Source organism: Theobroma cacao, chromosome 6 (assembly GCF_053813885.1).
Source record: "Theobroma cacao isolate CCN51 chromosome 6, ASM5381388v1, whole genome shotgun sequence".
In the NCBI taxonomy this organism is placed as follows: Eukaryota; Viridiplantae; Streptophyta; class Magnoliopsida; order Malvales; family Malvaceae; genus Theobroma; species Theobroma cacao.
Window position 1 is genome coordinate 3,208,007 of NC_142644.1, and position 25,685 is coordinate 3,233,691.

Below are 25,685 nucleotides of genomic sequence, written 5' to 3' on the forward strand. Positions count from 1 at the left end.
CGGCCTACACTATATATTTAGCCTTGGTTGGCAACCCGTGATTTTGACAAGTGGCACCGCACTCGGTGACTTGTTCTACTCGTTTGGTTTTAACTCAAAAGCAATTACTGCTGCTCGCTCTTTTCTACTACATTGTTTTCTTTTTTACAAAATTTATAAAATTTTAATTTGAAATTATCACTAGTTTGAAAATAGAAAATAAAGTGGATAGTAATAGCTAAGGATAATAAAAAATAAGAATAATTTTTTTGATCTTTTATGGAAAATAAAATACTCTCTCTGTCTCATTTAGACATTTTATTTTTTAAAAATTTGTAACTTCATAATTTTGTTAAAAATAATAATTAAAATTGAATTTATTTGATAAACAAAGAACAAATAAAATGGGACGGAAGGAATATTAATTTAAAATAACGGAAGGTAAAGGTTATATGTTTACGAATGGAAAGAGTAATACTATATGTACATGTTTGGATTGATGGAAGAAAAGATTTGTTTATAAAAACAAAATGTATTATTGTAATGGATGGATGCTTGAATGTGGTTAATTGTTTATGGTATGTAAAGGATGATAATACACAAGTGTCTACATATTACAATATCTTCTTAGAACACAGAGAAAAGGACTGAGCCCTTCTTTGCATCCTAAGCATAACGAATGAAATCATGGTGATGAAGGGAGGCCACGTCTCTAAATCGAGAACAAACATCAAGGAAGATGGAGGTGTCTTTGATTGGACAACTACCCAATGTGCAGTCTTTGTTTATGTCTGTCAGCTTAGGCTTTAATCTCCAGTCTGAACACACCACTTCTTGTATGAAACTTTGGAAACTGTTTCCGAGAGCTAATTTCATCCCTACAAACATAACTGATTGACCTTGTCCCATCTTCCAGCAAAGGCTTCTTCTTTATCTACCCTGTCTGTTTCATAATCTCTTTGATTTTGTAGCCTAGTTCCTTATGACAGTCAAGTATTCTGGCACAACCCTTTGAATATGTGTTACCGTCACTCTCACACGAGGTTGGTTTTTTAGCAATTCTTGCCTCACATCTAACCTTCCAGATGTAAAGGCCGCAGACACAGAAAGTATGCTACTCACTTCATCAGATAGATTCTTAACAGAAAGCAACTTATCCTCTCAAGCCACTTATCCAGTACCGTAATCTCCCTAAATGTTGAAGTTGATTTGTTACCTTAATCCTATGCCAACCCACACATTGCAAAACTACATGTTTAATAGGCTACTCTCCTTTTATGGCAGAAGGGCATAAAGAAATTTATAATTTTATGGGAGATTTGTAGATGCCAATTTGGCTTCCAAACAATATTACCTAACCTTGTGAAGTAAAAGATGTAGTTAATTTGTTAAACAGGAGATTCGTGCCTTTACTTATTATTGAATCAAATATTAAGCCATCCAGCTTCTTAATAACTTGCAGTGAAATCTAATCCATCACAAAGCTTGCAATTTAACATTAAATGAAATGTTAAAACATCCAACTTCTTATTAACTTGCAGTCAAATGTAATCCATCACAGAGAAAGGAGAAGCATTTAGAGCTCAAAGTTTTGAAAGAGCTAGTTGTAGTGTTTTATCAATAAATGTACCTAATTGCTAGCAGATAGTTGGTAAAGTTTCCGATCCCATCATTTGTGGTGGAATTACCAACTCAATTGTCGAAATTAACCATACCTTTTAACTTTTGGCTAATTCTAATGTTCCAACACTGACTCACAATTTGCTGTACCTTCTTAACTTATGGTTTTAATTCTCTAATACCATCAATCATTGCTATACATAACATGATGCTTTCAGAAAACTTAAGGTTAACTGCCCCCCTAGTCAGACAGTAAAAATGTGCAAAATCAATCAGTTGAGAAGGATTATGCATTACTAATTTATTAGCCAAAGAAAACAATCTTGAATTGATAATTATCATAATTAGAGTTTTGCATTTATCACAAAACTGAAAAATTTGTACACAGGATTCCCGTTTTACAACCCATTCAAAGAACCTTACAGACTGATTTGGGGAAGCAGGGAAGCCATATAATCTGTTACAAACTTACATAACATAATGCAGCAGGGTTATAAACAGAATTTGATGGCAAAGCTAATTGATGCCGCATGTGTTGACCCATACAAACAACAATATCTACCTTATGACAGAAATTACGAACCAACCTTGGGAGTTCTCAAGTTGACAAACATCACCAGAGGCTGCTTCCTTGAATGAATTTTGATTGCCATTATACGCATCCAAAAACTGCTTATTCAGTTCTCTTGATAGCAGATTGGCAAATTCTTGTCATCAATCATCAGAAAAACTCCAGTTTATGCTTTTGATTGAGTCAGCAAAGATTGCTATGCAGCACTCAAGCAGTTCTCCCAAGTCCCATATTTTGAGCTAAAGCTGCCTCCACCACTCTGTTGCGCATGCTCAGAAATTACGGCTCGGGCGCAAACATCCCAAGTCCTTGCTATCTCACCAAGTGACATAGGCTGTGAAAGGGTTCGCAGTGATATACTAAACCTTGACTTCGCTTTAACTGAAAGGTCTTCGTACTCCTTACTGTGAATCCAGAATATAAGACCAAAATTTATTTTCAATGCAAAAAAGGTCAAATATTAGACATTTAGATTCGAACCAACTTGCTCTTAACCAGGAACATGACCCTAAGCCAATGCTAATAACTGCTAACAAAATTTTCTCCTAGAACATTGAAAAACCTAAAATATATTTGAAGTGATATACAATTAACAATTACCATAGAAGTTGAAGTTGAAGTTGCTGCATCAATTAACCAGTCAAATTGACTCACTCAGCAATTAAATCAATGAACAGATTTAAGTAACATGAAGAAGAAAATGAACCTTTTCCCACAATATTTGATGGAGGAAACTATGAAAATAATCAGAAATCATAATAAAAATTCTCAAATAACAATAATCAAATACTCAAAGTTATCTAAACTACTGATCTCCAAAAAATTCAAGATACCAATATCTCAATAATTCACAAATTGAAGCATACTCAAAACTAAAATAAGATAGGTATTAACAACTAAATCCTAAACCCTAGTAGAAATGCAAAATGTCAAATATAATTTTTAAAACTTAAAACCCTAGTAGAAATGCAAAATATCAAGTATAAGCCTTAAGCCCTGTAATCGAAAAATAAGAAAAATACTAATTAATATAAATATCCTAAATATATATAAAAGTTACAATCAAACCCATAAGATATAATAAAGAAACAAAACAAAGTCCTACATAATCTTCAACTAGATTCTTTCCATCCTCCATCTATATCAGGCCAGTAACCTTTCATTAAAACACAAAAGATTATTTCTTTAAACTATTACATTTGGAAATTGTAGTTAAATAAAATAAAGGATAAAAGTGAATCAAACCATGATTCATAATAATTTGCTAAAAAATAAATCAAACAGTTTCTAAACAGAATACTAGCCAATTTAAGAAGAGGATGAAGAGAGAAGGGTGCCTTGAATTCGTATACGATGTTTCCTCACCTGACTTCAACAGGAAACTTGTCTAATAGTATTGGGGAACAATTTGGATAATTTGTGGGAACTAGCAAACGCAGGGGCTGAATTGGTGACTGCATAGCAACAAAGCATATAGATAATGAAGAGAAAAGCATAAAACTTCAAGTTAATACATCACTTTCTTTCCACAATCTGAAAGCTTACCATTTGTGCTGACATATACTGTGATTTCAAGTTTGAACTGAGAGCCACAGCACTGAAAGAGCACTTGACAATGGTTCCTTCACCCCCTTCAGCAGTTGCTGCTGCTGCACTTGGATCAACATCTTCATCACTGATATCGACCACTGTGTCTATAAGTCGTAGGTTTATTTCCCTAATTTCTTCCAAAAGGGCATGATTAGCCTGCAATAGATCCCATCAAATTTTGTACATCTAATTACATACAGCAAACTGCACACTGCTATCTTAGATAATACAAAATTATAAATAAGTTTTCTCATGTCAGCATCAGATGGCTTATATTTATTGCTAAGCAGAAATCGACGTGTGAAAAACAAAATGCCAGGGATCTCTTTGACACAAGGCGACAGAGCATCAGAAAGTAAAATGGCAGTTAGAGAAAAATATGTTGTCTATATGGTAGAAATTTAATGGACTTTGAATAATAACCAGATTATTGAAAGTGATTGAATTTCCAATCAGACATCAGATAGAGATATAAGGTCAAACTGGAACTGGGAATTTAGGTTTCATATATTGCACATGATTTAATAGATTGCAGAACTAACATTTTCTTTACAGGCTTCCTGACTAGATTCTAAAGCTTAATTACTATGATTGATGCTTATCAGGATTAGATGCATTCCAAGAAAGGAAGGACGCTGTTAATGAACACCTAGCCTGTAATCAGGATGTAACACTAGCAGTGGCTGATTAATACTAGCAGCAAATTTGGCACTGTTATTGAAACAAAATGCATGAAATCAGAAGGGACAAAAAAAACCGAAGAACCATGTGATTCAGAACACCAGATGAACAATGATGCCTATGTTGAAAAGATCCACAAAGTTTACTTCACCAATATTTATGTTGCATTTTATTTAAATGTTCATCGCATGCTTAAATGTAACTAACTAAACACAACTGTGACTCATGGTAAATCTTGAGTTCATATTCACAAATACATTCGAATCTTTAAGGTTTCTGAAATTAAAATTTAAGATTGTAGTCATATTGATGTTTAATGGATTCTAATGCCGAAGCTAAAAAAAAAAGAAACAAACAAAAAAAAAAAAACAAAAACACAAAATCAACGTGACAATATAGACAAAATAAAAAGTTTAGCTGTTCTAAGAGGAAAATAGAACATAAGTTTGAAACATTCTGAAGATGGAAGATGAACATTCAATTTGGCATAGAGACAGCATAAAATAGCTCAGCCATATAAAGTGGTGGAAGAGGCTTATGAAAACATAGCTGAAAAATTAAAAAAATGTACCATGAGCAAAGAATGATACCTCAATTCTAGGCCTCTTGACACTAGATGTTGCAGTTGACTCCAAGTCAGATGTCTCTGAACCAGTTAATTGCTTGAAACTATCATTTACGCTCCCTGCAGATGATACAACATTTAGGGGCATGGCGCTAGTGTAACGCCTCATTCTCTTTGTCCCATTCATTCCATCTTGGGTGATGAAATTTCTTGCTTGCAGACGACACTTTGTCATGGCAACCAGATCCTCACCAACTGCAGCTCTAGATCCATTACCTGGCGCTGACCCTGCTATCCTGTCAGTCATGCTGACAACTGAGCCAATGTCACTTACAGATGCACCCAATGCTGTAGGTGACATGGATTTCACCTGAAATTGTAACTCATTAAAATTAAATAAATCCAATATATTTTTAAAAGAAAAGAAGAAAGAACTTCTAAAGCTGTCTCACAGAAGTAACCACAAAAGAGAGGGAGTAAAGTGTCAAGAATTGAGCTTCACTAACCGCCTTCATTAAACGTTCAAGAGGCTGCTCTGTAATGTTAGACCTGCTAGAAACAGTTGTCAAAGCATTAGGATGAGTCCCATCTGCTCCAGTGAACTCTGCAAGGAGAGGTGAGGCTGATATCCCAGGAGTGCCAATTGCGAGGGATTGGGAGCCCGGTTGAACACCAGTTCCTTGTTGATGTCCAACATTTGCAGCATTTGAGAGAGAAGAAGTGCCTGGAACAGGTTTTTCAGATTCCCCAAGCATAGGTGATGGGGCCAACGGAGTTGAAGGTGAAGGAACAACAAAAGGTGAGTTTGCAGATTGCAAAGGGGTTCCAGTTTTTGAGATGGATGTTAGCAGGCTTTGCTGATCAACCTGTGGGGAAGAATGCTGAGGCATCTGGGGAGATGCAGCCTGAAGGAGCTGGGGTGAAGAAATAGGAAATTGAGAACCTGGTTTCAACTGTTGATGGGTATAAGATTGGCGCTGGCCTGCTGGGAGATGTTGTTGAAAGACCCCCGGCTTAACACCCATCCCCTGTCTCATTTTCATATCATTTACATCATTCATCTGATGCAGCTGTGGTATCTGGTGTGTCTGCAACTGTGTGGGCAGCTGTTGCTTTGCTTGCTGGTGCAACTGCTGCTGCTGCTGCTGTTGTTGTTGCTGTTGTTGTTGCATTAGCTGCTGCTTCTGGATATACTGTTGCTGCTGCATCTGGCGCTGTTGATACTGCTGTTTGAGCTGTTGTGACTGCAGCATTTGTTGTTCCGGCTTGTTTAGATGCTGGTGCTGAAGCATGTTGGAATTTGACTGAAGAGGATTCATGTTTTGCTGCAGAACACTTATACCACTTTGTGATGACAAACTGCTGATATTTGCTTGTTGGGAGGTACTCACAGGATTTTGTTGTAAAGGTCCTGGAGCGACCTGCTGCATTGAGCCTAAGGCATTTCCTTGTCCTGAATCCAAATTGGAACCTGGCTGCAGCGAATTTAACATGGTCTGCTGTGCTGTTGAAACCCCAGGTAAAGAAGACAAAGAATTGTGCTGCAAACTTGTCAAATTGTTCGTCTGCATTGTTGGCACAGAACCTTGTATATTTATTGACTGCAACTGAGGGTTCATTTGATTATCATGAGACTGTGTCTGATTAATTTGAGGTTGTGGCTGCTGCATGGAATGCATATGAGGTGGAGGAAGCTGTCCTTGCTGCAGCGTTGAGGCAGGCTTCCTTGGCCTATTGGTATTTATAAAATTTATTATCTGCTTCTCATATGAAGTCAACTTATCCTTGAAAGTGGGTAAGATATTTGCTTTGGAAACTGATAAGAAAGTTATAATGCGCTCCAACATGGTCTTGAATAATTTCAACTTCTCAAGCTGGTCTGACTTAGGCTGCTGTGGAAGAGAATCATGCTGGAAAATAGTACGCATAAAATTGTATTAACAGAAACAAATAAACTTACCAACCACAATTACACCATATAAGCATAAATGCAACTACTAAACAGTGCCTACAGGAAAGAGATTCAACTAGCAACCCAAAACCAGCATGTAATCAAAAGCTTTCTAATGTGCAGTAGTGAATTCTGATTCTCCAGTGTTGTCATCGTGCATGCCTAGGTGCTAAGGCTCTAAGGCACAGCACAAATCAAGCAAAGCACCTTGCACCCCTTAAGGCAAGGGCCTTTACTCAGGCCCATGGCTTTTGCGACTAGGTGCACCTTCTTCAAGGTGAAAGGCGCAGAAAAAATGAGCCTAAGTGTCCTTTGGTTTCTATAGGCTTTAATTTGTTTTGTCAGTTACTCTATAAATAGTAAAAAAAGGCCAGTTTTAAATCTATTTCCAGGAAAAAATTAAATATTATAATTGATGCACAACTTTTTGTTATGGAAGTGAAGGAAACTTGGAACGTTGTTTGATAACATTGGTTATGATAATTCTTGATCTTTGGAACATATTAGGCAATGTAACGGATTAAACTCTTTAATGTTTATTAACAAAATCATATATTTTAAGCTTATAAGACACAACACAGAATTTTCTTTGTCCCGTATATATAATTATCTTCCAGCAATTAGAGCCTTACTTCACTCAGGCAAGCAGTTTTTTGCACCTTGCATCTCAGGTAAGGGTCCTAGCGCCTCATGCGAGGTAAGTGTCCTAGTGCCTTTGACAACATTGCTATTGTCTAAATTCTATTCAGACATACAAGGCAGCAGAGGGCAGTGCAGATCAGTCCCACTGCTCTTTGGAGGTCAGGGAATGAATATAGAAGATTATGTAAAAGGACAACCTACCTGCTGCAATTTGGCAGCGATTTTCTGGTACATCTCATTTAATTCAGGCAAGTATGTCTCTTTCATGGTTTTGATCTGCAACATTAAATCAGGAAACAGAATGGTTAACCAACAATTAAACCACTCAATTTGTCCAAGTCTAATAATTAATGAGAAAAGTGAAAAGATCTTTTCATTTGCTGACAAGCAGAGACTGATTTTAGTTAATAAGTGAAGAAACAAATGCATCAATAAATGATGATTAATGTAGTTAAATCATGCAAGATATCGTTGATCTATTTGACAGTTTTCTTGCTCACCAATATAATGGATCTTTAATTGACCACAGAAGGATTTATATAAGCTTTATTTTCTTTCTTCTAAGAACAAGACAAAAGAATTCAAATTCTTATTAACAAACTAGTAAGACATTCAAAAAATGTCAGGATTTCTCTCATCAAATTTGTTTTTAAGTTCGTAATTCTTTTTGTTTATACTTCAGCAGAGAGAAGCATCCCAAAATACTCTAATAATCGTCTCAAAACCACTTTCCTACAACTCAAAACCTTCTTGAAACCAAGTCGTTAGTGTAGTAGTATCTACAGGAGAATGTATGAAGATAGATTTTACCTTCTGATAGACCTCTTCTTGCCAATCACCACCATTTGCATGTCCTGTTTGAGCTGTGGAATCTAAAGATGCTGAAAAAGATATATAAAACAATGAACACATAAGAAAAATGGAAATTTCTGGAGGAGAAAGAGTAAGTAAGGACAACATAATTCAAATGAAATAAAATTGTTCCTTACACGTAAAGATACATGATTCTGTTGCATATATGTAACAGAACATTAAAATAGATAATTTGTGGAGGAAGTATATATCTTGAGCAGAAAACAGCCAACTTTCATAGGAAATTAAAGTAAAATAAAATATACATAGCATAGATGAGAAGATCAAACATAGCTAGATGGGAAGATCAAACAGGGACTGGAATGCAACCAATGACCCATGTCATAAAATTCCATCGGACCCACCATGGGTACAACTGAAATGAATTTGAAGAAACCCAGTGTAAACATTTTCAACATGTACATATGAAAAGATTTTATCCCTAGTTTCTGCAGCTAACCATGCGTATCCAAGTTTGAGGTTACTCGTTAAAAAGCATGCTCCCTGCAACACCCAATTTGAATGTCTCTTCCTTTTGGCATATTCCAAGATGCATGTCTACTCTATAAAAGGAAGAAATTTGTAATTTTGGCTTTCCACTGTGATGAATAAAGAATAACTAGAGTTCAAACGCATTTTTAATTTTTCAAGGCTGCTTATAGAATTTCTCAAGTTAAGAGCTAATTAAACATTTTCCATCTACAACTAAGAACTTCAGTTGGACTAGGAGCAAATGGTTGATAAATAAAGTAAACATGAGAAGGAAGACCCATAAAAAGTTAACTCTTTGCAGCCATGGACCTGTTACTCATTGAAAGATAAATACGATAACAATAAAGGTAATTCAATCTAAAACATTAAAACAATCTATGGCACAAACTAGACTCAAGGAATACAGGGCGCATATGAAACCCTGGGGCATTTGGCATCGCATTTGGGAACCAAAAAGCCAGGCAGTTCCTATGATTGACTGATGCAAGTAAAGCGTGCGGCAATTTTGGAAGCACTGGTTTGTTAGCTAAAGACTAATTATACATCTAACCAAGATGTGAGGTCTGAGATTTGTTTTTGACGGGGATAGCATAGCATAAATTCAAGAAAATGTTCTCTTTAATCTCCCCAAGTTGGAAAGGAAACTACTTTTGGAAGTAGTGGAAATGCAACACAAAACAATAGCATCAACTAAGAAAATGTATAGTGGGCATATAAGCTAATAAAAAATTTAAAAGGTTTCAAGGATGAAGTATGCTAGTACTAGAGGAAAAAATTGCACATATTAGCTAATGACACAAGATCAGAAAGCAACAAAGTAAAGAACAAGGGTAGGTAACTGCATAGATTCAAAAACATACTTGATGATGTCTCTGGAACAGCTCTCTGTGATTGATACAACTGCTTTTGCTGATCTATGTGATTTTGGGATTGAAGCAAGGGACTTGATGCTTGACCTGATGCTTGAAGCCTCTGCTGCATATCTCTTGGTAATTGATTGGGCTGCTGTTGCAAACTCAACTGTTGCTGCGACTGAGTAGCCTGAGATTGCATTTGCGACATCAATTGCTGCTGCTGCTGCTGCGGCGGTGGCTGCTGGGATGTCTGTCCTTGAGTTGGTAACAAACTAGGTGCACTCTGCTGCGTTTGTTGGAGTGGAACCTTAGGCTGGGATAGCATGTGTAAAGATTGCTGATTAGTTTGCATGCTTGAGTTACCCGGCTGGGTTCCAATCAACTGCTGCTGCTGCTGCTGTTGCTGTAATCCTGAAATATTACTCTGAGGACCCAACTGTTGCTGATGTATATTTGAGAGATTGGTTTGTTGAGCCATTAACTGCTGCTGCTGTTGCTGTTGCTGCAGGTTTGAAAGATTATTAGGCTGGCCTAGCAATCTCTGCTGCTGCATGTCCCCAATACCGTTTTGTTGTCCAATTAACTGATTCTGCGTTATATTTGCAGCATTTGTCTGTTGTCCCATTACATGTGGCTGCTGCTGCTGCTGTGGCTGTGGAGGCTGCTGGTGCTGCTGAGGCATCATTGACTGCTGTGTCATTGGTGTTTGTTGTTGATGAATACCAGCACTGGCAGGCTGTTGTGGCTGTTGCTGCTGTCTAAGGACTGACTGTTGATGCTGCTGAAGCATGGACTGGGTTGACTGTTGCAAAGAAGATTGCTGATTCTGTTGAAGACCAGGAAGAGGAGTTGATTGCATAACAGTTGGCTGCATAACAGATGATGTTTGCATACCAGATTGCTGAGAGGATTGCAACTGAGTAGGCGGTAACAGGTTTTGCTGCTGCTGTTGCTGCATATGAGACTGCATGAGCGACGGTTGGAGATTTCCCGGTTGAATCTTTTGCCGCATAAGTTGATGCTGTAACTGGTGATGGTATAGCTGCTGCTGCTGTTGCGGATGCACCTGTTGCCTTCCTTGCATTTGCCTCTGCTGATTGGCAAAAATATTGGAAGGCATTCCTTGCCCCAGTGAGTTCTGTGTAATTCCAGACATGTTCTGCATGTTGGAATTCTGACCAACAACATTAGGTATAGGATTCTGAGTTAGACCAGAGACAGGAGGCATTCCAGATTGTAAACCAGCAGAACTTTGAACTCCAGCAGATGCCATGTTATTTGGAACATTCTGGGGCAACAGTTGTTGACGTGCTTGTGACTGATTACTTTGTAGTGGGATAGGAATTGATTGCCCTTGACCATGAACTTGGTTCTGCATGGCCTGAGAACCTACCCAAGATTCTTATATTCAGAAAGAGAAGTTGGGAACAAACCCACAAGAACAGAATTGAAGAACATTTAGAACAAGATAAACAACAAAAATACCAAAACAGTAACTAATTCATTTAAAAAGAGAACTAGACTTAAAACATGTGAGGGAAATTGAACCATACCCTGAGGAAGAAAAAAATGATACAATTATTCCTAGCACATGCAGACGTGTATACAATGCCGAAAGACTTCAATTATGGAAACAGCAAATGTGGCTCTCTTTGGGTGTGCTCATCAAATCTATCAAATTAAAACACCTCCACCCCACCAAAACAAAACTTAACCCACCTGGTTAAAAGTATTATTACTGCTATACTTGAATAAGGGGATAAAAGGGATAAAGTTCAGGGAATTTTCATTAAACTAGCCACTGAACATGTTGTAAGTTAAACAACTCTGCATGTAAAAGAACAGAAAGGACAAGTAAATGGAAACTATCCTGCTCCTACGATACATCGAAGCAAAATACCATTTTCTACTATTACCTGGATCAGGAGGTTTGCCGTTATTCCCAGTGTTTGGTATAGAATTCTGAGACTTGGTCTCCATTGTAAGCATCTTCAAGGATATTCTCCTTAGATAATCAGACTGAATAGACAATCCATAACACCATTAGAATAATATAAGTTGTACTTTATTATTCGAATACAAGACAAGATTATCAAAAATGTTATATGGCCCATGCTTAATATTAAGTTAGCATTAAGCATTTTCCTTTTTTCCTCTCTCCCTTCTCTCTTTCCTCCCTGGAAATCTTTCTCATGGATTTCCAATGTAATTGACAAGGTAAGGAGCCTTGGTCTATGCATATGAATAGGAAAAAAAGGAAACACACACAACGCTAACAGACTAAATATTGGTAACAACAAATCACGTGCACAAAGTCATGAAATGCACAAATATTGATACAAACACCATGCATACAAAGCACGTTAAGGAATGCAGCATCGCGTGATTACCTGGCTGCTTGCAGCCGTAAAAATCTTTTCCTCAAACCTTACAGCAATTTTCCTGAGTTCATTTAAACCTTCTTGGCCAGAAAATGGAAGGTGCCTCTTCAATGTATCCATTCTACATATGCAAGGCATTTCACAAGTTAGTGACACACAAATATCAAATTCTTAAAAATAGCATGTAAGAATCTTCAATTGGTAAATAAGTCAATGCTAAGAATGCGAGTTATCAGGTTAGTAAAATATTTACATATCATCAAACGAAATTTAACCAATACATAAACTGAACACCAACAAATTTTCCCTTAAACTTGTTCAAGACTGTCTACATTTCAATACCCCGAAGCCACCACATTGGAATTTAATAAATTCTCCCAATATAAACAAAGTGACCATCATGGCCTTCATATATCAGCTACATTCAAATAGACCACATACCAATATTTCCATTGTTCAGAGAGCGTTGTGGAAGGCAGGGCCACTAGTCGAAGTTACAGCAATAAGTTATTTGATGATAGGGCATGATTCAGATAGTAATAACAAAGAGACCCACTAATTCATATACAGTACCACCCCTGCCCTCACCCCCAAAAAAATCAAAATAAAGGGTAACAATTATTGACATTTCATTTTCCGTATCCACTTCCCCGACACGCAAACGCTTAAAACCAAGGGAGTAATATCACATGGACTTAAGGGTACTACAACGAAGGACCATATGGGTGTGGATCCCTTGCCAAGGACATCAGGGATTGGCCTGGAGAACCGTCATGTGGTGCAAGTTTGCTGAGACACACAACAGATGTGCACTAGGAACATCTTGGACATATATAGAGGGATGGTTAGCTCACCTGTAAGGCTAGTCTCTTGGGTTGAGGCCCAAGGCCTATGATAGTTTTACTAGGTATCCCAAACAAATTCAAATGATGTGCATCCACCACTTGGGTCACATTGAATGAGGAAAGAAGTGCCAAGCTTACAAGGAACCCAAAATCTAAAAACAAAATGCATCTTTATTCAATCACTAAAATTCATTAAATGATGATGCCAAGAATGCCACCTAAAGTTGGACCCAAAAGCTTAGCCACATCAGCTTACAGATATGTGGCCCATACAAAGTGCCCAAACTCTGGGTAAGAGCAAGCTTTGATTCTCAAGCCATATATTTACGAAACAAAGAAACTGCTTGGAATAGGAAATAAGGTATTATTGATGGTATTGTTTGGTTATTAACAATAACTAAGACTATGAAGACATGCCACAGAATCTACAATAAATTAAGTGCAACAAGTTTATTTAACAAATAATAATACCATAAAACTCACTTACATCTTGTTGACAATCCTTTGTCGTGAATCAGCCTGCAACTGGGTTCTCCAATCACCTGTGTCCATTGTGGGCTCTCCACTCGGAGGAGTAGGCCTCCAGTTATTGTTATCCATCAATTCCTAACAACACCAAATAAGAAGAGTACAGTCACAAACACTTGCAAATAAAATCTTTTTATCATAAACAAAAGAAAGTGAAAAAGAAAAACTAGTAAATTTGGAAACAGAAGTTACTCCTCAATATGCAAAATATTCAACAAATTTCTTTTTGATAAATGCTTCCCTTCCCCATCTTCAGTTTCTATCTCTTAATAACTCAAATAAAGCATGTAATTTTTTAAAATCTCTCTATAGTTTTCCTCATAGATAGCAAAAATCATAAATTTATACATATGAGCAGGATTTTTTTTGTAATATTGTAACCTAAATTTGACACTACAAATCATTTGCTGCATCAGTTTAGCTCTTACAAAACACAGGACATTTTACTACACGTGTATAGACACCGCAAAATCATGATTGAACATTAGCTTTCAATATGTACGCCACAATTTAGCACACTTGGATGTCTATTTGGTTGATTCAGTAATATTACTAACCAGCCTTTCTTTGCAAGGCTGTTTAAGACTCTGTCTTTTCTTTCTCTCTGTGCTAGGCCATTGGTTATAAGCCAAAGGAGAACTGTAACTTACTAAAAAGCTACTTCTTTCACCAGTTGACCAGCTAATCACTGACAAGCAATGATCATATTCAATGAATTGCTAATGAGGATTAATTGTTAGTTTGCTTCTGAGAATGCTACCTAGACTCATGATTATGAAAAAGTTGAGCCCTCTAACTGTAACCAAAACTGTTCTAGCTAAATATATTTGGATGACCTAAATCCTTGATTTTTCACCAATAAAATCAAACCCCTTAATTTGAATTTCATCATAAAATTATTAAATGAAAACAATATAAAAGATAATTACAAATATGAACAGAATCAATGATATAAACCATACCTAATAGAAATAATTTACTTTGAAGGGTTGTTTCATTATTGGGTATCCAAATATAAAATCAAGCTTTCTAATTGTTTTTCAGATCAAAAAAAAAAAAATTAAGAAACTATAAAGTCCATTACGTGGTGATATTCTTAAAAGGAAAATCAAATTTTTATTACTACAAGTCAAAAAACATAGTCCCAGGTAAAATTTTCAAGGAAATTACGAGACCAGAATCGTAAAACCTAAAAAAAGAAAGAATTGAAATTTTACCTCAACGAAGAGCTCCCAATTCCAAAAGAGAGATCCGCTTCGAAAATTTCTCAAAGATTTTTTCAAATTCCAAATCCCTCGATTGAATTAAAGCTACGCCGCAGGTTCTCTTGCCCTCTATTACAAAATAAATAAATAAATAAAGAATTTTAAAAACTATCTTTTTTACGATTTTATGGCTTTTCAAAATAATTATACATAAAAAAAGATTTAAAAATTTTACTTTGTTTTCTTGAAGGATGATCGGTGGCTTCTCGTTCTCGTTCTTGTTTTCTTTTTGCTTTTATTGGGTACCTAATACTCTCGGATAAATAAACAAAATTAGAATAAAGAAAATAAGGAAAATCACCTGAGCTTCGCTAGGTTGAAAAGAAAGCGAGAGAAAACCAAGGGAAATCGAACTGAGAACAGAGGAAAAAAGAATAGACGAGAAGAAGCCAAAGAAGGTCAGGCGTTAGACCAAAGTGAATTGGAAAGACTTTTCTTTCATAGTTGGAACCGTGTGTATGTCTGCTTTTATATAATACGTATATATATAGATATAATGCTTAAAAATGTCTTTAAATTATTTCAAAATATTTAAATAATTTATTATTTTTTCGTTTTAGCTCTCATATATCTTTATTATTAAAATGGACAAACTGTGTCAATTAAAACATCATTTATTATTATTTTTACTCACATGATGTTAATATAAATATGAAATATATCATGTGATTATGTTATCATGTTACGTTAATACTTACTTTTAGATTTATTTGATTCAAAATAAAAATATAAAAAACTTGATAATATAATAAAATAATAAAAATTTGTTTAAATTTTTTAAATAATTCCTGAATTTTTTAGGCATTATGCTTTTTTATATTTTTTTTTATTTTGTTTCTTAAAATAAAGCCTACCTCATTCATAAAAAAAATAAAGTCCATTTCAAAAAAAAAAAAATTTGTGCTCAACAATTTTGATTGTTATTTTTATTCCTTGATTACACTTTTGAATTTTGATTTTCTAAATTTGAGACTGTACTCTCTTGTTTGCTTCCATTATTTTTTTCCCTGTGTATGTCTGTGCTTTTATATAATATATATATAATGGTTAAAAATCTTTTTAAATTATTTAAAAATATTTAAATAATTTATTATTTTTTCATTTTAACTCTTATATATCTTTATTATTAAAATTGACAAATTGTGTTAATTAAAATATCATTTATTATTATTTTTACTCACATAATCTTAAGATGAATATGAAATATGTCATGTGATTATGTTATTATGTTATGTTAATATGTGTTTTTAGACCTACTTAACTCAAAATAAAAACATAAAAAACTTGATAATAAAATAAAATAATAATTTTTAAAAAAAATTTTAAATTATTCCTGAATTTTTAAGGCATTATGCTTTTTTATATTTTGTTTTGATTTTGTTTCTTAAAATAAAGACCACTTCAACAAAAAAAAAAAACTTTGTTCTCAACAATTTTGATTGTTATTTTTATTCCTTGATTCCATTTTTGAATTTTGATTTTCTAAATTTGAGACTGCACTTTCTTGTTTGCCTCCATTATTTTTCTGATCATGTATTTCCAATCCTTTGCATGGTTGATTTTATGCTTCAAGTGTTTAATTAACCATTCCTTAATGCATAATACATGCTACATGTGATAATTGTTACTATAAATTAGATCAAAATATATGCTTTTAATGTAATGATAAATGAAAGATTTAGATGTTGAAAAAGCAAAAGGTGAAAAAGCTACATGTTAGTTGAATCAAGTAAAGTCATTTAAATATGGGCTTCTATTTTATAAATAATAAAAGCTAACTAACTAAACAATACATTTATCATTTTATAATAAACGACAACACATTTATGTTATAATTGATTAATACTATATTTTTTTATAAGTAGTTGTATATTATAATCAAAATATAAAATTATAGTACTTCAATATTTAGTTTAATGATAGATATAACATATATATATATATATATATTGTAAATGTAAATGAAATATTTTAATAATATAAAACATGTGATTAAGATAGCAAAGTTGATTGTGTGGAAAATAACAAATACCCAAAATTATTTAATTTTCTTCTAAAATTCAAATATCTCAATTTCGATTTCAGAAGAAAAAAGTAAATATTACAAATACAATTAATTAAACATAAAAAACCAATCAATTATCAACAAATTAACATGTTACCAAAAGAAAATTCAATATAAAATTAGAATAAATGAATGAACTCAAAATATACATAATATAATGATTTTAAATCTTTATTGAAATATTTGGATCAAAGGCACAAGGTGAGGAGGTTTCCCTTCACATAGGGCAAACCAAAGTCGGTGGAAATTGAGTTGCAGACGATTGGGCAGTGCCTTGGGTTTATCACCTTTTTAGTCAAAGTTTGGAAACTTATTAGTGCGAATCTTGCATGTTGAAGTTGGCGCACTTGCTCTCCGTTTTTGTTTTCTTCTAATTACTTTGGACTTTCAATTAGATGATTGACTGCCTTTTTCTTTCTTTCTTTTGTCACTTTATACATGTTGGAATTGAAAATGATTCCTCCACGTAGGCCATAACTATGTGCAAAGTAATTCTTCTAGATAGTGAATATTACTATTTCTTATTTTAAAAATGACATAAACAAAAAAAAAGCATAAAAAGTTGAACCTTGTTCTTCTTTTGGACGAGTATAAAGATCCTTGGTTAAAATCAATTGAGCTTTTTTTTTTTATAATTGAGAGATAAGAGATTCGAATTCTGCTTTTTAAATAAGGGATAATGCACCAACCAATGAGCTAAATACTCGAATGTCAATTGAGCATATGATTTAGTAATAGATACTCGTATCTCATATTTACAAAATTGAGTTTAAAACTATTTTTTTTTTTAAAAATTCTTCTAATTAACAATAAAGTCTCAATCTAAAATTCTATTTACATAATCTTGACCATTGGACATAAATCTCGATGGCAATGAAATGATTTTTGTTGACCTAGTATATATCTTGTACATGTTATCTTTGAGATTCAATTGATTTAGATAAAGAGTTTATAATTTTAATTTTATCTTGATTTATTTTTTGAATAAGAGTATTTCATTTCATATCAGAATAATTAGTCATTACAATATGTATTACTACAAAAAGAACAGTTCAAGCCCCCATATTGTAACTTGTTTTATTGCATGGAGAAGAGCTTCATTAAAAAACTTCTCATGAACCCATTGAGATAAAAACCATGAAAAGGAAAAAAGGGTACTCAACTGCCATGCCCTTACATTCCTACCTCCATAACTAAGTAAGATAGTCCTTTGTAAAGCTTGTTGAGCTCCCACTGGTAATGAAGGACTATGTCTCTAGATGGTTTAATCCATTTCGGCAACCATTGATGACTTAGCAATCCCGTGAGCTACCATGTTGGCCTCTTTTTTACGGTGCAAAATCTCAAATGAGTTAAGTTGGTGCAGAAGCATGCAACAAGCTTCAACAACCTGCCCCACTTCACTAGTAAATTTTCTATCCTTAATCCAGGCAGCCACTTGTAAACAATCCATCTCCATTTCATGAATTACAAGTTTTTGAGACCAAACCATTAAAGCCCAAAGCAAGGATCTTAGTTCAGTAATAGCCGTGTTTCTGATAGACCTAAACCTCTTTCTTCCAACAATTAGCAACTCACCAACAGGCCCTCTAACTATGAAACCCACCGTAGCACAACTTATTCCATTAATACCGTAAAGAGCAGCATCACAATTTAGTTTAGTAATAGATGGACACTTCCACCGATCACAACTCAATTCAACATTTAGTTGAGGCGGTCGTTCTATCACAACTACAGCCCTGTATTGAGTGTACATATCTATCCCCATCTGAACCACTTGGCGCAGATTCAATCTCTCATTCTTGAACACAGTTGAGTTACGACCCTTCCATAAAACCCACATAACATAGCAAACCTCCTCCATACTATTTTTATCTAAATATTGTAAGAGCATACTGACCCACTTTTTTATGGAGGATAAATGATATGAGATGTCTCAGAAACCCCATTTGGTAACCAACCAAGCAGCCTTGGCAAAAGAACAAGCACACAGGATATGAAAATCTATTTGCTGGTCTGCATCACATAGTGGACAACTAGCATCAATTGTAATGTTCCTTCTTGTCAGCACATTTCGTGTTAGGAGACATCCGTGAAGAGCGTGCCAAACAAATAAAAGGATTTTCCTGGGAATGTTTAGGCTTCAAATCTTCTTTGCAGTTGTCATACTCTCAGATGAACTTGCTGTATTTCCAACAACCATTGAATCTCGGCTCAACACTTTATATCCCAATTTAACTGTATACTCACCAATAGCACTATGCTGCCAAACTAGACAATCTTCTGGCCTTCGTAAATTCAAAGGTAATGATAGGATTAGGTTGCATTCCTAAGGTGGAAAATAGGCTCGTATCTTTTCTTCATCCCAAACCATCTGCTCATGCACTATAAACTCACTGATCTTTGTCGAATTTGACACAATGTCTGCACAAGATAAAACTGGGTGTGGTGTGTCATATGGTATCCAGTTACTCTTTCTAGCAAGAATATTCTGTCCAGTACCAACCCTCCAATAGGAGCCACTTTTAATAAGACTCCGACTTTTTTTGATGCTCCTTCATAAATAGATTGGATTGATCCCACTAGAGCCTCTAAAAAATTTACATTAGGGATATTCTTGGCTTTTAACACCTCATAGGAAATCGTAAGATTCTTCATTTGCAACCTCCAACCTTGCTTTGACAACATAGTCAAATTAAAATTACTAGTGTCTCGAAAGCCCATACCTCTAGAATGTTTTGAAGGACAAATAAAACGATAGTCCTTCCAATGAATTTTTGAGCCTGTAGCATTACCTCCCCACCAAAATTTAGCAATAGTCGAATCAATATTCCTATATAATCCATCCGGTAATTTAAAGCAGCTCATTATGTAAGTTGGTATTGCTTGTGCCATATCCTTGATTAAGACTTCTCTACCAGCTATTGAGAGTAGTTTATTTTTTCAATTGGAAATTCTTTTTAAGATTTTCTCTTTTACACAATTAAATATCTGCTTCTTCGAACCTCCACAAATGAACGGCATACCAAGATAATAACCACCCCATTGATCCCTTCGTACTTCTAATAACTAACAAGCTGCAACAACATCTGATTCACTTGTATTCTTACTAAAAAGGATAGGACACATTTCAAGATTGATCTTTTAGCCTGATGTATATTCCTAAACTGTAAATAAGTTTTTTAAATACATTAGCTCTTGAATTTATGTCTTCCCAAAAATCATACTATCATCCGCAAAGAAAAGATTTGTAATATTGGGACTACCCCTATTCACTTGCAATCTCGAAATTCTTTTACTTTCCTTTGATGCTGACAACAAGGAAGATAAAGCTTTAAAAATAATTATGAAAAGAAAAGGGAACAAAGGATCACCTTGGCTCAACCCACTGATAGACTAATCATATTTCCCTGGACTCTATTAACAAGCACTGAATAAGTAATTGTTGAAATGCACTGCATAACCATATATATCTACAAATTTAGCATTAAAACCCATCCTGTGCAAAATACCTTGAACAAACGGCCATTCAACCCAATCATATGCCTTACTCATATCTAGCTTGAGGGCAAAATTTCCCATTTGTCATGCCTCTTATTATGCAAAAAGTGAACAACCTCATGAGCCACAATAACATTATTTGTAATCAGTTTGCCAGGTACAAACGCACTCTGATTTCAGAAATTATGACAGGCATAATTTGACTTCAATCTATTAGTTAAGACCTTAGAGGCTATCTTATATAGGACATTGCGTAAGCTTATTGGTTTGAATTGACTTTCCAACTTCAGATGAGGAACTTTTGGAATCAAAGCTACTAATGTGTGGTTGATACCTTCAAAGCTTAAACATCTGGCAAGAAATTCCTTTACAAAACGGTGAATGCTGAGACCCATGACATCCTAGAATCTTTGAAAAAATAAGGCAGGGAATCCATCCGAGCCAGGAGCCTTTAATGAAGCCATCTGAAATAGTGCCAACCAGACCTCTTTAAGTGTAATATCAGCAACTAAAGCCTCATTCATTTCCATTGTAATGCACAGTTGGATATAAGCCAATACCTCTTCTATCCTTGATGGGTTAGAAGTAGTGAAAAGATATGAAAAAAAATTCATATATCTTAGAAGAAATAGCAACATGCGAGTCAACCCATTCACCATTCATTTTTTTCAGAGCCCATATTGTATTTTGTTCCTTCTCTCTGTTGCTCTTTGGTGAAAAAATTTTGAATTTTTATCGCCATTTTTTAACCAAGCAACCCTTGATTGTTGTTGCCACATATCCTTCTCTTCTCTTGCTAACTTTCACACATTTTTCTGTAAAGACTTTAATTCGTTGATTAGCCAACAGTGAAACTTCTTCCGCATGAGCATCTTACAATTCTTTTTGCTTTTCTTTAATTCTATCCTATATATCTTTCAATGGATTAGACTAAATAGAATTAAATAATAATTTAACATCATGAAGTTTACCAAGAAATTCTCTAAAGGATGCTTCTTGGTTTCTCCATTCTTCAATTACCCTTTGCACACATGCTTCATCATTCAACCAAACTGACTCAAAATGGAATCTACATTTCCAATGAACTTGTTTTTGATAATATAAATCCACCCTCGGAGCTAGATGATCCGAAGCTCCCAAAGATTCAGTGAAAATGGCCATTCTCAAAATTTTGCAGACTAAATCTTGTGTAGCCATCACTCTGTTTAATCTGCATCTTATGAGTGCTTCCTCATCTCTGTTATTCCACCATATAAACTTAGGTCCCCTTTACCCCAAATCTCATAACCCACAATCTTGATTTTTTTAGTTGCTTCAAATTTAGAATTTTCTTTTATTTTTAAGAATAACATCTAACTATGGAAAAGACTATGTTATTAGTCAAATGAATTTCCTTACAAGTAAAAGAAAGAGAAAAGAGGAAGAAAGATCCCTTTCTTACTTTGTGGGAAAGTACAAAATCATATATTAGGATTCACATGGATAAGTAAAAAAAGAGTTTTGGATTTATAAATGTGGATGTTTTAAATTTTAATAGATTAATATTTCGGAGAGAGAATAATAATTTCGTGACAAAGTGATATCAGAGTCAATCCAGATTTAATTTTGATATCATACCAAAGCTCCAATGGGTGAAGAAAGTAAAGAGATCTGACATTCTGACCTATGATGAAAACGTAAAAAATTGAAGTAAAAAAATAATTTTAAACTTATAAATATAAACGTTGCATATATGAACAAATTAATGTTGTAAAAGGGAAATAATTACCATTATGATAAATAGTTACCAGACAATGATGAGAATCTTAAACAAGAAAAGAGGAGCAAATTCTCCGGGCAGTCGCGCGTTGGTTTGATTCTAACATACTTATTGGCAAATGTGACAACTCATCAAATCAAAGCCAACTTTTTGTGGTCCGTTTTCAACAAATGTGGTCATTTTCTATGTCTTGTGTCTAATCCAACAACTAACCAGACTTTTGCTCTGCTTTGTAGATGGCTATTGCTTTGAAAATATGAGCACTTGTCTCTAGCTTTACCACGCCTCGCAAAGCATATTCAAATTTAAAATTTTATTTTGAAAGTTTTTACTTAAAATTTTGAAATGGATGGGATTAAATTTTATAAACAAAGAATTTTTCTTTCATAAAATTTTTATGTATAAAAGATATCCACTTATCTTTTTTATGTCATCTGAAAATAAATCTCATGATATGTTTGGTTTACGAAATGAAATAGAGAAACAATAAAATCACTATTCTATGATAACAGAATTGAACAAAAATAATTATTATATTGTTTGATTCATGAAATAGAATTATTTTTACGACATTGTAAGTATACTTTCAATAAATTATGAATATGCCGTAATTATCATTTTTAGCCTAGATTGATTAGAAATAGTATGCATGCCCCTGCTACATAGGAGTTAATGCAAAAGAGTTGAAAAACCTTTAATATATAAGCAAATACTGATCAACAATTTATCATAAGAACATATTATATCAGTCATGAATAAGGAGAGAGATGGATGCCATAAGCAATGGGTGTCTCATTCTTTACCCAAAAAAACAAGAAACAAAGTGTAAGCTTAGAAATTGTTTGCAACTGGTCATGGAGAAATTTATCAAGTAGTTGACATAACAAGTGCAAACATTATTGCTTTTAATATGGCACTCATGTAGCATCCCATTTTCTCAACTCCAGTTATGTAAAGAAATTTCTTGCATGCAGACCAGGCTTTGTCATGGGGGCCAAATCCTCACCAATGGCTTGCCTTGTCGTTGTCATCAAACAAGGTTAGAAAAGATGCATGCGATGCTTCAAGTAACATGGGATCTATCTGAAACATGTAAAATAATAATAGCCCAACATCATTCCAAAAGCTAAAAAAATATAGAAGATTAAATTAGAAAGGAAGAAAGAAATTTCAAATGGTAAAACCAGTTGTCAAAGCATTACCATGAGTGTCATTAGCATTTGTAAGCCCTGCAAGCAAAGGGAATGCTAACATATCGTTACCAGGACTGTCAAGTGTAGAGAATTCAGACCCTGTTTGCTCAATAGTTGCTTCCTGCTGACTAATATTTATGCAATTATTTGACAAAGAGGAATTGCCATAAATGGGTTTCCCAGAGTTCCCAGGTTCGGGAGATGGAGTCAACAGGGTTGAAGGAGATGAGACATATGGAGCCTGAGGTGAAGATATAAGAAATTGAGGATCCGATTTTAATGGCTCATGTGAATAACTAGGAAGCTGGCTAGTTGGGAGAATTTGTTGAAGATTAACCCCAGGATTAACACCTATTCCCTGTCTCATGTTCACGTCATTTGAGTCATTCATTGGATGCGGCTGTGGCAGTTCATGTGTTTTTATCTGTGCAGGTGGCTGCTTCTTAGCAAGATGGTGCATATATTGCTGTTGCTGATCGTGCTGTTCCTGCATTTGTTGCTGTAATGGCTGCCCCTGCTGCTTAATCTGTGGTATTATTGGCTCACAACCTTGTGGCATCATTGATTTCGACTGAAGGTTTATCTGATTATCATCTGACTCTGATATCCACTTCCTGGGCCTAATTACTTCATAAAACTTTATTATTTGCCTCTCATATGAGTCCAACTTCTCTTTGTGACTAGGTAATATATCACTTTTAGAAACAGTAAGAAAGTCTACAATGTGATCGAACATAACCTTCGATATTTCCAAATTGTGAAGCAGCTCGGAATCTGCTTGCAGATAAGAATAATACCGGAAGTGGACAACAAGATTAGAATTTTAGCAATAGTTTCAAGTAAATTACAAACCATTTCAAAGCTAATGAGCATAAATTAAGTAGCAATAAATAGTTTCTGCAGGAAGGGGATGCAACAAGCCAACCACACCAACATTGGACTAAAGCTTTCTTATGTCGAATCCTAGCTTCTTTTTCTGTTCTTTTCAGGGATTCCTAGAGGGGAATTATGGTTCAAATGGGTTTTCAAACTCTCTTACTAAGGTGAAGCAGTGAATATATGAAATCGTATAAAAGAAAATCTTACCTGCTCTAGTAAAACAGCAATTTTTTGGTGCGTTTCACTTAATGCAGGTAAGTACTTCTCTTTCATTGCTTTGATCTGCAAAGTAAAACACATAATGATTTAACTACTGAGTTTATTGAAGATCATTGATCTACAAAAGAATATTGTTGCATCTAATAGCTTCAACAAAATACATAGACTATGATAAATGGCATAAGCCTCTAAAACATTTATTCGATCTTTAATGTCTTTTCCATAAGACAACTGAATCCATTTTCTTGCTACAATCTAATAACTCACACCTTAGATAATCTTTAATACGATGTTTCTAATTTACTAATGCATTCTAGCCATTTTTCTACCCCAAATTAGCAATCATTCAGATACCTCAAAACTGTATTGGGAACAAGTCAGTAAGTGCATTTAATCTGCAGGAGTAGTCAAGATAGTTTACTGTTCACCTTTTGATAGACCTCCTCTTGCAAATCATCTCCAATTGCATGTCTTTTCTGGTTTGCAACATCCAGAGATGCTACAACAAATTGTATAAATTGAGCAAATGTAACAAACATGCAACTTTAAGGTTGAGAGAAAATAAGTAAGAAAAAGAAACATTATCTTCTTTGCACTTCTTCGAAAGTTGAATATTTCCATCAGTAGAGGTAAAGAAATAGATAAGGTTAAGCCAATGCTTAGATTTCTATTGTACAATCAAAGGAAGGTTTGGCTTATACTTCCCCATGTCCCAAAACAAGCAATTGATTACAATTTAAACAAAATAAACTTTAATATAGAACCTGCCAAGATTGAAATGTAATTACTTTTAACACCATTTCTGCATTTCATGTTGGCATAACTTGTTTCTTATAATCCAATGCCTTGTATAAATATATCATGCATCCCTCATTGACCCAAAACTTGAACATTTGTATCGCATTTTAGTCCTACACTTTGATACTTTCAAGCTAACTAGCTAACTTTAGGCCTTGGTTTGCATTTAGAAGCAAGATTACCAGTCTATGATAGTTGATGGTTATTGTGGTGATGCAAGAGGTAGTGTTGGTGTTTGTCATAGAAGCACTGATTTGTCAACTAATAACCTAGATATTTGAAAGATAGTGAGGTTCTCAAACATGGTTTTTATGCTAGAGTAACAAAGCAACTTCCACCTCGAAAGAAGAGAAGAAAGGATAGAAAGATTATTCCTAACACACACACACACACACAGAGAAGTGGATAACACATGCATGGAAGAAAAGGCTGCAAGGGAATTTCTCATTTGATCA

General features: G+C 34.6%; 3 protein-coding genes across 6 annotated transcripts; all 3 read right to left on the minus strand.

The window, feature by feature from the left end:
- Window positions 1–1,934: 1,934 nt before the first annotated feature.
- On the minus strand, window positions 1,935–15,265 carry NRB4 (mediator of RNA polymerase II transcription subunit 15a-like protein). Of its 4 annotated transcripts, none has more exons than XM_018123099.2 (13): window positions 15,118–15,265; window positions 14,769–14,885; window positions 13,511–13,629; window positions 12,188–12,299; window positions 11,714–11,816; window positions 9,804–11,198; window positions 8,410–8,480; window positions 7,801–7,875; window positions 5,513–6,916; window positions 5,032–5,376; window positions 3,716–3,916; window positions 3,536–3,624; window positions 1,935–2,574 (listed from the first exon to the last, which is right to left on the minus strand). In XM_018123099.2, exons 3-13 carry the CDS (start codon window positions 13,621–13,623, stop codon window positions 2,367–2,369), a joined length of 4,116 nt encoding a protein of 1,371 aa, XP_017978588.1. In that variant the 5' UTR covers window positions 13,624–13,629; window positions 14,769–14,885; window positions 15,118–15,265; the 3' UTR covers window positions 1,935–2,366. The 4 variants fall into 4 exon arrangements, with proteins under 4 accessions (XP_017978588.1, XP_007023331.2, XP_017978587.1 ...); XM_007023269.3 differs by having other exon boundaries at window positions 9,804–11,186; window positions 14,992–15,265; XM_018123098.2 differs by having other exon boundaries at window positions 14,992–15,265.
- Window positions 15,266–18,145: 2,880 nt separating this feature from the next.
- Window positions 18,146–18,745, minus strand: LOC148761990 (uncharacterized). Its single transcript, XM_088807323.1, has one exon. The coding sequence runs from the start codon at window positions 18,743–18,745 to the stop codon at window positions 18,146–18,148; it is 600 nt and encodes a 199-aa protein (XP_088663449.1).
- A 4,168-nt stretch (window positions 18,746–22,913) lies between these two features.
- LOC18595358 (uncharacterized) lies at window positions 22,914–24,478 on the minus strand. The gene is made up of 3 exons (XM_088807321.1): window positions 24,421–24,478; window positions 23,344–24,108; window positions 22,914–23,224 (listed from the first exon to the last, which is right to left on the minus strand). Exons 2-3 carry the CDS (start codon window positions 24,068–24,070, stop codon window positions 23,205–23,207), a joined length of 747 nt encoding a protein of 248 aa, XP_088663447.1. The 5' UTR covers window positions 24,071–24,108; window positions 24,421–24,478; the 3' UTR covers window positions 22,914–23,204.
- Between the last annotated feature and the right edge of the window lie 1,207 nt (window positions 24,479–25,685).

Bases quoted from the DNA above. Each gene is read 5' to 3' on its own strand.
- NRB4 (XM_088807320.1), bottom strand. From the start codon at position 13,623: ATGGATAACAATAACTGGAGGCCTACTCCTCCGAGTGGAGAGCCCACA. The intron at 12,300-13,510 runs GTAAGTGAGTTT...TTGCATATGTAG, and splicing joins CAAAGGATTGTCAACAAGAT to AATGGATACATTGAAGAGGC. The intron at 11,199-11,713 runs GTAATAGTAGAA...TCTGAATATAAG, and splicing joins CGGCAAACCTCCTGATCCAG to AATCTTGGGTAGGTTCTCAG.
- LOC148761990 (XM_088807323.1), bottom strand. From the start codon at position 18,745: ATGGAGGAGGTTTGCTATGTTATGTGGGTTTTATGGAAGGGTCGTAAC.
- LOC18595358 (XM_088807321.1), bottom strand. From the start codon at position 24,070: ATGTTCGATCACATTGTAGACTTTCTTACTGTTTCTAAAAGTGATATA. The intron at 23,225-23,343 runs GTAATGCTTTGA...TACATGTTTCAG, and splicing joins AAATGCTAATGACACTCATG to ATAGATCCCATGTTACTTGA.